This window comes from Triturus cristatus, chromosome 3_2 (genome assembly GCF_964204655.1).
Source record: "Triturus cristatus chromosome 3_2, aTriCri1.1, whole genome shotgun sequence".
Classification (NCBI taxonomy): Eukaryota; Metazoa; Chordata; class Amphibia; order Caudata; family Salamandridae; genus Triturus; species Triturus cristatus.
The window spans coordinates 1,058,248,110-1,058,264,342 of NC_140584.1; the positions used below are offsets into that span (position 1 = coordinate 1,058,248,110).

The following is a 16,233-nucleotide window of genomic DNA, read 5'->3' on the forward strand; positions in this document are numbered from 1 at the left end:
AATGTATTTGCATATTAACTTTAGCCCTTTATAAAGCCTGCTTGGGGGCTGTGGTCCACGAATACGCATGAATGGACAACCCATGTGGTGTGAGAAGCCGGGTCCGGCCATTATGCAGCAACTGTGCGTTCTCAGTTCTGGGCCTAAAATCTAGAAGATTCTCTGGCCCGCCTTTCATACGCCCCCAAAGCATGTGTTCCCGAAGACATTGGGAGACTCACCCACAACCATCCATGTTTATTACAAAGTTCCCCACACATATATTGTTAGTGCTTACTTCGTAAAATAGTGAGTGCCAGGGCCCTGACCGGGAGGCCACTGCAACTTGCACCACCTATTTCCTCGTCAACGCTGCCAATGTCGATGCCAACACCAGGACTGGACTAAGCACCCAAAGCAGCCCTGGCAATTTCCTCAGACCCTTCCCTGAAGAAGCACTACCTGGCCCCGGGAGACTGGAAACGCTTCCTTGCTCCTTTGTTACTGTGGCAGATATTGCAGCACCGCTGCAAACCCTGCCCCAATAACAAAATTGGCTCCCACCCTGCCAGCCTTTCAGGGAAACACCTGATGCCCGACCCGCCCTCACCCGCAAGCTACAGAACATCCAAAACCCCGCCGCAAGACTGGTCTTCAACCTGCCAAGACACTGCCACATCTCCCAGCACCTGCGCACACTCCACTGGCTCCCATCGAAGCTAGAGTCACCTTCAAGATGCTAACCCACGCTCACAAGGCCCTCCACGACACCGGACCAACATACCTGAATAGCCAACTCAAATTCCACGCACCCCAAAGGACCCTACGATCAGCCCAGCTCTCCTACGCCGTAGTCCCCCACACCAGAAAGACCAGATCGGGAGGCCGCTCCTTCTTCTTCCTCGCGGCCAGAGCCTGGAACGACCTTCTGCTCCACCTCAGACAGATAACATCGCTCCCCATCTTCGCAAGAAACCTCAAAACCTGGCTCTTCGACAGACCCCCACCTTGATGGACTGGAACCTGTGACCCCCCCACACCCTGCAGCGCCTTGAAACCCTTACGGGTGAGTAGTCGCGCTTAACAAACACCTGATTTCATTTGATTGGGCTAGTCCAGCCCTGACCAAAACCACTACTAACCTTCTCTCTCGCCTGCTAATGCGACAGTTCAGATTATTCCAGGTCCCTAAAGCTGAAGGAATGGCTGGGGAGGAAAGAATAATTTTATTTTTATTGTATATTGTATTCATATAGAACTGTTGTTCTGCTCATCTCTAAATTAGGTGAGCAGCGCCAGCATGTGGCAGAGAGTCATAAGTGTGGTGTTGACAATTAAGTGCCGGTGCCGAGCACCGGAAAACCGATTAGGTGACAGTGCCGAGCGCCGAAAAACCCAACTGCTCAAATTAACCAGCAGTAGCAGCTGCTATCGGACAGTAGTAGGGCTTACCTGGAACGGCCGGCCACCACCTCTCCTCTGTACTCGTCCTCATCATCTTCCTTCTTTCTGTGCAGCAGCAGGAAGCACACGGGCACCCAGGCTGAAATGCAGCATTATGATTGGTCTGAGTGCCGTAGTTCGCAGCTCAGATGGAGACAGGGAACATTTGCGTAACGAAACTTAAGGGGGCCCCACTGCAAGGTCCGTAGAGGGGCGTCCTCCGTAATAAATCGGGAGCTCTCTGGCCATAGAACTGTTCTGGGGAGGCCTCCTGGAGCTTGGGGGCCCCCGCACTGCAGGGGCTGCAGGGGCCTGTGTTACGCCACTGACAGGGAGCCTGCGAATGTTCCTCACCAGGCCGTTTAATGCAGCCTGGTGGGAACATGCACAGTGCACACAACTATTTGGCTTCCCCAAGAGGGCCAGACAAACAGTCTGCCAAACAGTCATGAGCACTTAGGGAGTGTAAACCACTCCTCCCCCTGCTCCGGCCAGCCCCGCTCCTCCACTGTCTGCAATAGGAAATATAAAATGAGAATAACTTAACAGTGGGGCAACGCTCGAGCCACCACTGTTAAGCACTGTACATTGTTCTTAATGTTAATGCACCGGAGGACGAGGAAGAAAAAGTACCTTTAACGGTATTTGGTTTAATAAGGCTATAGCCTATTGGTGTTTAGCGGGTTTGCACCCTATAGCTTAAAATTGGACTTTGATTACAGTAACATAAACAGTGAAAAGGTGGCATGGTGCGTGAGCTTTAATAAGTGATCTCCGCCACTGCTCTGACACTTCAGTGCAGCCCCTCTTTAACAGCCCTTGCACCACCACCCATACGTTGAAGCCACACCCATGTGTTTTCTTCATTGCACGCTCTGCCATGAGCGCACCGAAGCCCTCGCACCTTCTGATAGATGTATGTCATTACATCGCATAGTAATACTACGCGTGCCATTACAACGCGGGTATTACTATGCAATGTCAATGACATCGCATGCCATTACATCGCATACTTTTACCACGAGTATGCCTTTACCACTCATGCCATTACAACGCAAAGGCATGCGTGGTAAAGCAATACTCGCACTAAAAGTTTGCAAGGTAAGTGACAACCTTACCCCTACACAACACACTACTCCCACCCCTACACTCCCCCTAATCCAAAAACACTACCACACTACACTATCCACACCACTCCCACCCATACACTACCCTAAACCCTAAAACACTACACTACACAAACACTACTATACTACACTAAAACCTAAAACACTACACTACACAAACACTACTATACTACACTAAAACCTAAAACACTACACTACCCTTAACCCTAAAACACTACACTACACAAACACTACTACACTCCCCTAAACCCTAAAACACTACACAAACACTACTACACTACCCTAAAACACTACAAACACACTACTACACTACACTAAATCCTAAAACACTACACTACCCTAAACCCTAAAACACTACACTACACAAACACTACTACTCTACCCTAAACCCTAAAACTCTACACTACACAAACACTACTACACTACCCTAAACACTAAAACACTACACTACCCTAAACCCTAAAACACTACACTACACAAACACTACTACACTACACTAAACCCTAAAACACTGCACTACACAAACACTAGAACACTACCCTAAACCCTAAAACACTACACTACACAAACACTGCAACACTACCCTAAAACACCACACTACCCTAAACCCTAAAACACTACACTACCCTAAACCCTAAAATACTACACTACACAAACACTACTACACTACCCTAAAACCTAAATCACTAAACAAACACTACTACACTACCCTAAAACCTAAATCACTACAACAGTACCCTAAACCCAAATACACTACACTAAACAAACACTACAACACTACACTACACTACAAATAAAACACACTAACACGTTAAAAAAACATACAAATGTTAGAACACTACTTTTACACTACCCTAAACCCTTCAAAATTAACCCCCAACCCAACCTCAAACGCCCTTACCTCTCTCCCCTCCAGCGTCGCCGTCTGCTTCCTCCTTCCTTCTTGGTGCACGTCGTTGTGAGGAAACAGCCTAAGTTTCTTCACAACGTCATGGATAACCGCCGTCGCCATTACACATTACATCGCATGCGTTGTAAAAGCGCATGCGATGTAATGGTATGCGTGGTTTTTACCACACGTTGTAACGCATGCGATGTACTAACGCGTGGTAAAAACCGTGTTGTAATGGCTGTTCCTCATCTTTCAACAATGCTGAATGCCTCTCCCCCAAAAATGTAACATGGAAAGTAGCAAAGCGCCTCCAAATTTGTCAAGCAAAGTACATGTCTCAAATAAAACCTGGTCCCAGGAGGGTCCAGTGGCACAGTATATATGTGCAGGATGCACTGTGTTGGGTCACACATGTATTAGTCGAACTAATACGACTAAAATATCATACAGTACAATTGATGATCTTCAGGAAGAGCTATGCGCCTCATGGCACCTTCAAGCCCCAGCAGACAGCACTTAAACCTCTAGTTGATTATGTAAAGAGCAAAAGGCTAAATAGTAAAAGCATTCCACTGTTTTGTAATTTGGATTCTATCATTGTTGTTACCACTGTGGAAAGAATTACACTATAAACTAATAATCAAGTCTAAGGATCATTTATGCCTTTTCAAGTCTTAGTACTTAACAGAATGACACAATCGTATTCCTTGTCTATCCGCAGGTGTAATCTGAGTGATGAGGACATCGACTGAAGTCTGCAGATTGCTGGTTATTATCCAGGATTACACAAAAGAGACATATGGGAGAGAAACATTATCTGTTTGTTCCTGGAAGTTCACTTGGTATCAGTAAAATCATTCCAAAAGAGACTACTATACAAAATGAAACACAAGCGCGAATGGACTTGGAGCGATGACCAGAGTACAGCAGCTTTAAAGACACTAAAATATTAAACTGTTTCCAAGGTGTTTTTGATGGACAACGAATAGTCGCCTTCGAAACCCATCTGTCATTACATATCCAATATGATGCTACCTGAAGACGGTCTAGCGGGCCCAGAAAAACCTATCGGTTCCGTCATCTCCAGCCATCAACAAGCATCCTACAGATTCCTGCGAAACATATCATCTGGCTTTCATCGAAGCCAAATTTTCAGTGCTGACAACTCAAGGAGGACTCTTCATATGTACACACAAGTATTGTGGCTTGACTGAAGTCGCTGGATATGCTTCTATATCTAGTTATTTGTATATAGTGATATCTATATACATAGTTGTAGATACATATATAATGCTATTTAAGTTCTGGACATTCCATGGAATCCAAAATCCTACAAAAATGAAGAATGGTTTTAAAAGATTCCACCAGACATATCTTTGTGGGACAGCATTTGTCTCAAAGTCAGGTTTTTAAAAAAAATCAGTGCTAAAGACCAAGTTCCGACTGTCTCCGTAAGGAGCGCTCACAGAACTAACGTTTGACAATCTTTTTTTATAACTCAGCTTTCCAGGTTGCAGTTTGGGGAGAACAAAGAAATATTCACTTTCTTCTTGATCAGTTATGCAGCCACTGGAGTGAACAGTGAAAAAAAAAAAAAGAAAAGACAAATAGGAATTATTTTTTGCTTTTGTGTTTTATGATGTAATTTTCAGCCAGTCTTTGGTTTACATTTTTTTAAACCAAACATGTAACATTCTGGAAGAACCACATAGCCTGCGTTCATTTCAGTACTACTCCTTGTGTTTTTTATGGTTAGCATTAGTAAATTCGCAAACAGGTTTCCAATTTTTTTTGGACAGCCTTTGAAGTTTTTATCTAAATCTAAAGACTTTTTTAGACAAAATGTCAGGGCAAAGGTATGCACCATTTATCAATTTAATATTGACTTTCTATCCTACTGACATACCTACTGTGGACAGGATGAATACTCTGAGAGCGTATGATATAGTATTTTGCTAGATTTCTTAATTTAACATTCATCGCAATGGCTGAGGACGACTGACTAGTTCTGAAGTTTGACACCATAATGGACATTTTGCTGGTTGCATTGGTTGATTGTTACAATATAGGGAAAAGTAGCAGACAGACCATCGCCTGTTGCCTGGTTGCATTCATAGGCGAAGGCAAAAACACTCCTTTGTCGTTCCCTAAAGATGATCATTTAGAGGAGAGTTGAGTCACAGTTCAATAAGAGCACGACTGCAGTTGCATGAGCGGGTGAGAGCGCCTGGAGGTGGGTTGATCCTCAAATAGTCTTGCAACAAAATGAGCAACCAACATTAGGCCTCAGTCAACAAACGCGTATATGTGCAACTAGTCCTCTAGACCTCCCGTGAGACCATCCCATTTCAAACATGGGGACAGGCACTGTCAGAAGCCCAAAGCTGCCACGGTTCAAGGTTTTTAAAAATTCCACATAATAGTATTGAAAAAATAAGAAGTATAATTTAAACTAGATGCATGGCGATTGAAAAAAGGTGAGAGCCAGTATCTGAGAAAAATTCCTAAACAAATCAATTTTGGATTTTAGCATTCATATCATGGCTAGGTGCTGTAAAAAGCATGACACTATCTTCGGGTAACGGGATAACTGTTCACATATCATTGCTGGTCGTCAATTTGTGTGATTCAGTTAAATTGAAGATGGATTCAGGCATCTTTGTAAAGTGTTTTAGTTGATGTGAGTAAGATACCGGCAGATCGGGCTTGCAGCAAACTGCGCTGCTAAGAAGGTATTTCTAAACTGTATAAGATAAGTCGACCACCATCTTGCTTTCCTATAAGTTTCACTATGCAAACTGGAAGTGTGGCGGATCACAATTTCTTTGTGGAAGTGCACGCTCGGCTCAATTCAAAAGGTAGCGCAAGAGTTAACCCTACAGATATCTAGTACAAGACACAGCAATACATTTATAAAAAAAGAAAGCAGAGATACACAGAGTGTGTGTCTCACGTCGTGGACCAAGATATAGATTCTGTGTTACCAACTTGGACACGATTAAATCTGGGTCTATCAGAATGGAGTATGGGAGAGAAAGTCACACAAGGGCCTTGAGAACACAAAATAATGTGCTATTGTTGCACCCTGGCCAATATTCCTAGTACTACCTGCTAACGTCAGTTGTCTGTGATAACTTCATAAGCCTTTGAAAATTTGTGATGAAAAAATGATGTTTCGTAGATAATTCTCACCCCACAAAATTATTGCTCAGTTCATCTGCCTAAGTTCAGCCTCCGAGAGCACAAGTCTGCACAGTCTCCAGGCTTACGTAGAGTTCCTTTCATTGTATGCTCTATTGCGATAGTTTGGTAATATTTTGTGCTAGACTCAAATACAAAAAAGAACAGTTTCTCAATACCCATTAACTATCGCAACAATTTGTGGGGCACTTATGTTTTCATATCAATGTCTTTCATTTTGTTTGGGGGCTTCTCATGTGTTAGTGCAATTTTTCGTTTTTGTCTATCACCGTTCCCACAGATTGGATCAAATTACCGATTTTTGGCACTGGTAAGTGTTCCATATGACCAAACAATAGCTGTTTTGGTGATATGGACAGTGCCTACTTCTGAAAGTGAATTGTGCTGCTTGACCTTGCGTCACTGGTCATAAACTACTACTCTGTTAGTCTTACCGCAGGCCGATGTTGCTTTTCCAAAGCAATTCTCTGGATTTCTCCTCCAAATTTACAGGACCATATTTTTCTATGACTGTACAAATAGTATATACTGTGCACTATTTAAAACAAATGCATATATTATTATACATAGAAGTGTTCTTTGAGAAATATGGTGCTTATAAGACATTTAGCAATCAGTTTAATTTTGAAAGGGGTAAACCAAGTATGCATTCTAACCAGCTTGTTAGAAAAATGGTGAGAATTTTTTTTTCATTGGGACCTTTCTAACAATTCTCACATGTCGAAGACTCTTTCAATTCACTCAGTCTTAAAGATCGTCTCATTTTTCCAACAAAAGTGTTTCTATATTGGCATTACGCTCTAAAAAAATGATGGTGTTTTCTAACTGGTGGTTTAGTTAAGTATTCCTAGAAGAATTCCATGTAAATTGCGACAGATAGGAGAAGCTTTATCCAGTCATGTGTACTTTCAACCTGCTAATGTACTTCTGATGGAAAAGGATGTCTTCATGTTGGCTGATTATCCAATCTAGTCCTTCCAGTCTCCCTAGCGCTACTCTAGCAATTTCTAAGACAACCCGAGGTCTAAGCCCGGCCACATATGCACTCCAGTAATGATGAAGGCATCGCTGTCCTCTTCGTGCAGTCTAATAGTTATATTTTACAACAGGTATAAATAATTTGATCTGATATTCAGAAAGTGTGAGGATAAGCTTGAAAATGGAGCTTCTTTAACATCAGAAATCTTTTATGACAGTGCGTTGTTGTAGACAATGTGCTTTTTGCAAACGTCATGGCCTATTGAATACATCTGTCGCAATTAAGTATTGTGAAGCGCCTATGGCTTAGTAGGCAAGAACTTTAACATTGGACCACAGAGATGCATGACATATGTTGACGCACACACTTCATGCATGCTCTTTTGAATTCCACTAAATTTAGAACAAAGGTTTTTTGCCTCGTTGCTTTTGCAAGAGTAGGCATACTTTACACAATTCTTTTAGATAATTTTCTAAACTTTTCACAAATATTCCATCTTGTCTCTGTTCACTTTGATCAAAACATGAAAGAAGGCTTATCCAAGCTGTAACAGTGTTGGTTCTATCATGTATTGCACCAAGCTCAAATATGTCGTGTATCAACACTTGTGCCTAAGACGCAAGAGTTCAAATTTCTGGAGTTACCCAGTGGGCTAAAATGATTAAAAAGTTATTTAAAATCTCAATTGGCCACTTTATACAAAAAACAAGTATGAGCGTTCAAAGAAAGAGACTTGGCAGTCCTCTGAAATCTTCTGATGTGAAGAAATAAATAGTTCAGATAAAATAAATTCGGGGCTGATAAAATTATCGTTCTGTGGCCCTGGCACCCCCAGAAACTTACCGGCTGTGCGCGCCCCCAAAGATTGAGGACTTCACAGGTTTGAAGTGGATTTCTCAGAATCGTAAATGCCTGGCAGGAGTCTGTGAAAGCTCACAGATATTAATTCTGTTGGAAGCTCTCGTTTTGGGCTTTGGTTTTCAAATATAGCTAGTGTAGGAAAAATTGCTTTAGATAGTTTAGTGTTTTTGAGTAACATTTCTATGACATAGAAACATCCCCGATAGCTAGCACTGTCAATCGAATTAGCAACAGTGCGCACGCAACATATGAAACAAACATATGTAATATCACTGGATTTAGAGACAGATTTTTTCCCTAAAACCCTACACACAACTGTTTTTAAAAGTACTCAACTATTTAGTTGTCCATAGCAGAAGGCATGTATGATTTTGGGTAAAGTGAAGGGCTTCATGATACAGAGTTCATGAATAGTCAGGCATTAAATGAAGGGGCAGTGCTGCAAAATCCACCCTCTGGCGCAAGCCCCATGCAGCCTGTATGGAATTAGACATAGATTCACAGTTGCTTGGTAAAGCTATCTCTGCCACTCAGGAATTATTATTTTTAATAATTTATTCTGTAAGTCCACCTCCACAAACTGCTATCTTTGTGGGTGACGTACATTTATGCTCTCAAAGCTATTTGACGGTCCATTTATTTATTTCCAATTGCTGCTACCCACAGGACAAAAAATATATTTACTCAAAAGAGCTTTGTTTTTTCATAATTTTGGTAAAATCTAAAGCGGTAGTAAAAAAAAGAAAATCCCCAAATAAAGCACCAGGTGATTTTTTTTCCCCTCTAAAATCATCCAGACATCCAGTAATTGGTAACCTACTAGCATTATCTTGGTTCAGATAGCGCTTTCATGGGCTCATTTGTGTCTTTTCGGCTCTGTGCATTAGATTGTGCATGTTCATGTCTCGTAACCAGGCAAAGGCTCATACCTGGTTACTTAAAATGAAGTTGATTGGTCTATTCTATTTTAATTGTTTAAATTCTGTTCACTAACCAAGTACAAAAACACTATGATCACATTGTAACAAATATTTGTTTTTTGGCAGTGCTCAAATATATAGGCCCCATAATGCTTTGCAACGACTGACATCTTTAGTCAATACATCTTTGTACAAATAGATGCAAGATGTTAATGTGCAAACAGCACTTTACCATGTACTTTGCGCTAAACAGAGCTCTGTATCCCATGTATTGCCAAATCAGATGTGAGGTACCTGTTTGTGTTTAAAGATGCATCCTTCAGTGCAAGTTTACATTACCTATGGCTACAGCTAACACCCTTATTTTACAGCCATTACGAACAAACAAAACAGAGGTAGTGTGGGCATTTTCTAGGCTTTGGTTTGCTTAAACAGATCGAATTCAAGGTTGGATCCACTTCACAAATACACAGGCGGGTCCATGTAATAACAGCTGTCTCTTTTTACCCAACAACACTTAGGATTCTGGGACTTGTAGTTTCACATTCTCGTTTTAAGCTTGGGCCTACAGCACACAGAGAGTGTTGGGTCTAAAAAGAAGGCAGGGCTGGATGAAGGCAACTCCATGACAAGAGTTGGTGACCAAATAAATAATGTTATATAATTGCCTCATCTCTGTGTAGACTGAAATGAAAGAAGTGCATGTACTTACAGCCCACGCAAAGCACTGCCTATGTGTTTATTCTCTTTCAATGATTAGCCATCCTGAAGCCAAGTACACCTGAGCCGCAGCCTGACAGGGTCCCACCACGCGTGACTGCAAAGTCCCATCAGTCTCTGTCACAGCGGAGTTGAACACCTGACCGTCCACTTCTAGACCCCATAGTGATCTTGTATCCATGGAAATACTCAATCGCAGCAACAGTGGTGCTACTACTTCTTAACATTTTAAAGGTCCAAAAATAGGATGTCCATAGGGACAAACCATAGATACAGGCATTTGTTGACTTGCTGTGACATTCATGGTGGCACAGAAAATGCTTAATCTTGTGGTTGATTAACCCTCCCACATTATTAGTGTGAGCAGTGAGTGCTGGGAAACAGGCACACGCCCCCTCCTCCTGGGCACACTTACTCATTGCTCATTGCAAAGCGAATGCCTTTTAAAGTTGCCTTCAAACCCTGGATCCACCATTGACCTATAGAAAATGTACCGGGTGTCTATTCCAATGAACTGATCACCCTCCATCCAACACCTGAGAATGACTACTCTCTGATAGCCATCCTAAACTTGAGGACCACCAGATCTATTCCAAAGTCACATTTCAAAGAGACCCTCACATGCCGGGAGTTGCAAGACACCACGTTGAGCTGGCATTTTTAAATGCTGGAAATGTACCAGATCTAGCTACTCGCCCCCCTAAATAAATGTAATACTCTGCAAGGAGATGGAAGGCAACCTGTCATGGCAGGGATTTATATTTAAGGCAGGGATTCCCTTCACAATGCACTACTAGCTCAGTCCTCCAACATCCCTTTGAGCTTTGTAACTATCCCTGCATATCTCTTTCCATTGGAAGGCTCTACTTGTTGCAATTATGCATCTTAAGAATTGGAGCAGGACCAAGTGGCTGCCAACCCAACGTCACCTCTACAGACGCAAACTGGAAAGGTCACGCATTGGACAAAGTATCAACCAAAATCTTTGTTACCCTCCTGAATGCTAATTATTTGGTTTACTCTTTTTGTTTCATTGTTTGCAAACCAGCACTTAACAATCACTTTGAAAATGTGATTTATGAAAGTGTATTTTTTCTTGTCATACAAGAGCACTGGTAAAATAGTTTTCTGTGTTGTTTCAGAATTAAAAGGCTATTTTATTTTTAAGAGCAATTGATTGTGAACCTCAGAGTATAAGAGAGAAAGCCAAATATATAAATATATATAAATATATCTTTATGTAAATTAAGAAATAAACTATTTAAAACAAAACTGATGTGTGCAATTTCCTTTGCGTTTGTTTCCAATGTCTGCTACTCCTGTTCAAGCACCTGCATCTGCAGTGTGTGCTGCTGATGGGAGTTCAAGCTGCCTCCCAGCAGTTGTGATGAAGGAAAGATAAACAAGGGAATTAAGACATGTCTAGGACTGACAGGAAGGAGAGGTGTATTAAAGGGAAAGCAAGAGTATTACTGGCGAGCTCTCTGGATTTGGTGTATGCTAGGAATCTTTTTTTTTTTTTTACTAATTTAATTTGGGGTACGTATAAAGACCTGAAGAAGGGATATACCTGAATTTCTAAGAAGTGTTCATCCCCTATTCTCATCCCTCCTTTTAGCCCATTTTTTGAATAACCTATAAGCTATAATGACCCTAAGAGGTTGTTATCACTGCTTCTGAGATCAGCTCAGGCCCAAGGTCGGACTGTAGGATTTTTTATATCTCCTTCACACTCTTTAGGTTTTATTTTTGCAGTCGTAGCTTCCCAGCCTGACTCCCTTTTTGTGTCTCGCCGTACACCCTGTGGGAGTGTAGTACATCGACGCACATACATGAAAGGTTAGTAAGGTGCTTAGGGTCCCTTACCTTTCTCGACAACTAACTGGACAGTGTCTATGCTTGCTATGGGTCATTAAAATGTTTATGGTCAATGTGTTCATTTTATTCCCAAACATTGTCTGGACAGCAGTGCCGGGACAGCAGCCGAGAGAGCCAAGATCATGCATGAATGTCAGGAATTCCTCCTATTCACAGGTGTCTGCCAGGAAAGCAGCATAAGTGGAGCATAAAGATTGGCGGCTAGATTTATCATAATGCTGCATTGCCTTTGCAGCACAGCAAGGTAACGCAAGGTAACGCAACACTAAAGTCAGATTTACCAAGCAATGCTAGATCACCTTGCATAGCCCTGCAGTGCTTGGGAAACCTAGAGTAACGCAAGGCAGCACAAGTCACTGTTTTGCGTTACTCTGCACCAGGGAGGCGTTCTGTTGGTCTTCCCATGCACCCACCCATGGATTTTGGTGCAATCCCAAATTTACCATGAGTGGTAGACCTGGGAGAGCGTCAAAATGCTACTACGCCTTCCCAGGAGAGGCGTAGGGAGGAGAATATTTTTTATTTCTCTTTGTTTTTTCCTATTTGTTTGTGTGCTAGATTATGCAGCACACGTACAAAGAGGAAAAAGCATCAGAGGGTTGATTTTGTGCAGGAAGGTGTCTCATTCTGAACAAAAACAATCCTGCCTACAACGCAGGGACCCTTGCACCACGGCACAAGGGTGCCTGCATTAACTCATTGTGTGCCAGCGCAAGGAGGGAACAGGAATATAGAGCTAAATATGGTGCATTCCTGCCCGCTCCCTTTTACGCAGCTCAGCGCATCAAGGTGTCTTGCTGCGTTGTGGGAAAGTTTGACCAATCTGGGCCTGAATAATTGATATTGGGATGACAGGATCAGTCTTATGGATTCAAGGTGACTCACAAAGGGTAAATGTTTACAGACATATGCAGGCCTTCATTGAGGATTCAGAAAAAAAGAGAACAACCGAATCCAAATTAATCTGCCTTATATCCTGGGTAATGGTTGACTAATAGAGTTGCTGCAGGTCTGATTAATACTATGAAAACAGCTCAAAAGTATTGGTTGTTGTTTCAATATTCAATAACCTGATGTCTCCATTTCTTCTTTCTCCCGTGTCATCCAACTTTATCACGTATGCTCCATCCTGGACCTTGATTTAATTTTGGAGTAAGGGGAATTGAACGTGTAAGGAGGGGTACCGAAGAGGACCTCACTGTCCGACTATAAGATAACTCCTACCGCTGCCAGGACAAACCCATCTGTCATTCACTTCTCCTATTTTTGTGCACTCTCTTGAGTTATTCTCTTCCTTCCTATCAAATACATTGCCCATAATACTTCACATCTAGGTTTGTACTAGATATCTTCCAACGCAAAGTAGTGACCAGAGTAAATTGGTAATAGGACAAAAAGTGTTAACGTGAAAATTCCTAGGAATAAGGACTTATCGACGGGTCAAGATAGATTAGAAGACCTTTTCAGTCTTCCTTTTTCCACCCATTGTTGGTGCTTGTTGAAGAGAAGGTTCTTGTAAATTCACTGGACAATCAAGGAGGAGTGTGGGGAGGGAGAGAAAACCCAGGGGCATATTTACAAGCTTCTTGTGCCACCGATGTGTCACTTTTTTAATGCTCCAGTGGTACAGTGTGCTGGCCCATTTTTTGCACGGCCACTCGAAGCCGCCCATCATGTTCAATATGGCCTCTTTCACTCATTACTCTGTGTGAAAGGGGCGTTTTATGGGTGTTGCTGTGGGTGTTCCCACGCAGCACCCATGGATTCTGACGCATTTCCAGATTTACAAGGTTTTGTAAACCTGGAAATGCGTCAGAGTCTAACGCCGTCCCAGGGGAGGAACAAAAGTGGCACAACACGGAGAAATAGCTTTATTTTTCTTTTTTCCCTCTTTCTATGTGTGCTGTGTACTGCAGCACACATAGAAGGAGGAATCATTGTTTTCCTGTACAAAAACAATCATCCCTGCAACGCAGGCACCCTTGCACCATGGTGCAAGGACCTAGGCAGCCTATTGTGCGACAGCCCGGAGGAAAACACAGGGATGCGTTGTATTGTTGTAAACACAATGCATCCCTGCACTTTCCTAATGACGCAGCTCGGCGCAGCAAGATGGTTTACAGCGCTGCGCTGCGCGGCGTCATTATCTGGTAAATATGCCCCCAGTCTTTAGAGACAGAGGGGACACAGAGGCACTGGGTGAAGGTGTGTCCATGGAAGTGTGAAAGGTCTAACTGAGGCTTGTATTGTATAAAAGTTGAGCTCAAGCAGGTAAGGTTTAAATGTGCAGAGTGGGCTGAACTGGAACCAGGATAAACTTTCTTATCTGTTTGTTGTTTAATAAGTGAAACAGGAGTCAAACAATGTGGAGGAAAAGTAATTTGTTGGGGGGGGGGTCTTCAAGATGAAGTTCACTGCTGCTTTGAGGAACATACTTGTTTTGGTTGGGCTAAGTTTGAGGTAGATAGCTGACATCCAGGTTTCGATATGTGAGACGCAGATTTCCCACTACTGGCTGTCTGCGGCTGATGACACTTTCAGGTACAGCGGGGTGTCCCTGGTGTATGTGTGACGACCCCCGAGGACTCATAATGGCTCTGTCAACAAACTGAAATACATGAACAACATTATAGATGATTGGGGACAACACAGAAGAGAAGGGAAATTTAGCGGTCTCCATTTGAATATATTTGCATAGACTGAAATAATGAAGATGATACCCTGAGCATCTTATTCTGAATGTGACTAACAAATCCAGGTGCAGATGTTCAGTCCTTACTTGCACTTCATGACTAATGTAAACATCTGCAGTATGCCCAATGCTACTTCAAGACCAATAGAAAACGGACCACAACTGTAATGAAACAACCCAGCCTTTAGCCGTTCCCAGCGCTTAATTTAAGCCGGTGGTTGCTGGTGGGGACGACCGGCACTCATTTCCTGAGAGCAAGGGAAGCAAAAACACACACTTCTAGAGAGCAAGGGAAGCAAATACACACCAAGGGGCTGATTCTGATGTTGGAAAACCTTCGACCGCTAGTTGGAAGCTTTCCAACAGCGGTTGGAGGCTTTCCAACTGACACAGTCCGTTTGCGGTCCGACGGCTGAATTACGATGTTGCGTGTACCGGCCAGTCATTCAGACGCAGTTCCGATTGGCTCTCTGAGTGTTCCGGACGGTCGGAACCACACCGTAATCCCTATGGATAGCGTTGCAGCTGTCGGGATTACGATGTCTGTTTCCCGCAGCCTTTCCGTGCCGGCCTGTACGATACGGAAAGGCTGTCGGAAAGTGACTTTGGGGGCCCCTGGCAGGGCCGTCTTTCCTCTGCTGCCAATGGTTGGTGGCCTAGGGGTTCCCCAGGGGGCTGCCCTGTTAATCCCTGCATTGTGTGGCAGGCCCCATGGGGAGCCTGCAACAGGGTGCAGGGTTTTACCCCCCCCATTTCTTCATGGGAGCCTGTATTACGGGCAGTTTCCATTCGTAACACAAGCTGAGATAGAGAAATGGGAGTATCCGACTGAACAGTGTTTGGTCACATCGTAATCAGGCAGTCGGTCCTGAGTCCGAGACGGTGTCGGTCGGAGGCACCCGGGTGCAGAGGTTTTACCCCAAGTCGGTGTTCATAGAAGAACATGAGGAAGTTGTGGTTGATGTTTTGGAGTTTCAGGATCCTTCCCCGAGGACCCAGAGGAAACCCGTTGGAACTAGGGATGCCTGTGGATACCTAGAGAAGCAGCATACCAACATCAGAGAACCCGGGTGCATTGGTGTAAAGTAGTGCCGGAACCGCACCACCTTGGCTGTCCAGCTGCTACAGTGACCCATGGACCAGGTTGGAGAAATCCAGGGGGGATCCCAGATGATGAGTACCTGCAGAGAGAGGAGACAGAGTCCAAGCCACCTGGACTCGTCCATGAAGAGCAGGAGCACAATGCCAGCCCTTCTTGGAGGGGACTTCACTGTAGGACGGAGGTCTTGAAGATGCAGCTGTGGAGTCCAGGTGATGTTGCAGGATCTCAGGAGCCATACACGAGCTGTCCCACGCCGGTTGACAAAATGCAGGCGGGTCAGTGATCGGCAGGACCACCAACAAGGCTTAGCAAATGCAACAGATGTGTTGCATGGTCAAATACAGAGGTTGGGGGCCAACAAGTTCCAAGGTACTCACCCACTACATGTAAGTTGGGGCCAGCCCTCAGCAAGCAGAAGAGCCAGAAGGAATTAATGGAG

General features: G+C 43.5%; 1 protein-coding gene across 2 annotated transcripts in view; it reads left to right on the forward strand.

The window, feature by feature from the left end:
* Positions 1-6,366, forward strand: part of SPNS2 (SPNS lysolipid transporter 2, sphingosine-1-phosphate) — a 295,960-nt gene extending 289,594 nt beyond the window's left edge. Inside the window, exon 13 of one of the 2 annotated variants that reach the window (XM_085649769.1) lies at positions 4,163-6,366. Coding sequence is in view for 1 of the 2 variants with exons in the window: in XM_085649770.1 (XP_085505896.1) it covers positions 4,163-4,193 (31 nt within the window). In the remaining variant the exon portion in view is untranslated. The remainder of the gene's footprint in view (positions 1-4,162) is intronic. The other variant, XM_085649770.1, reaches the window with a different exon arrangement.
* Positions 6,367-16,233: the final 9,867 nt, after the last annotated feature.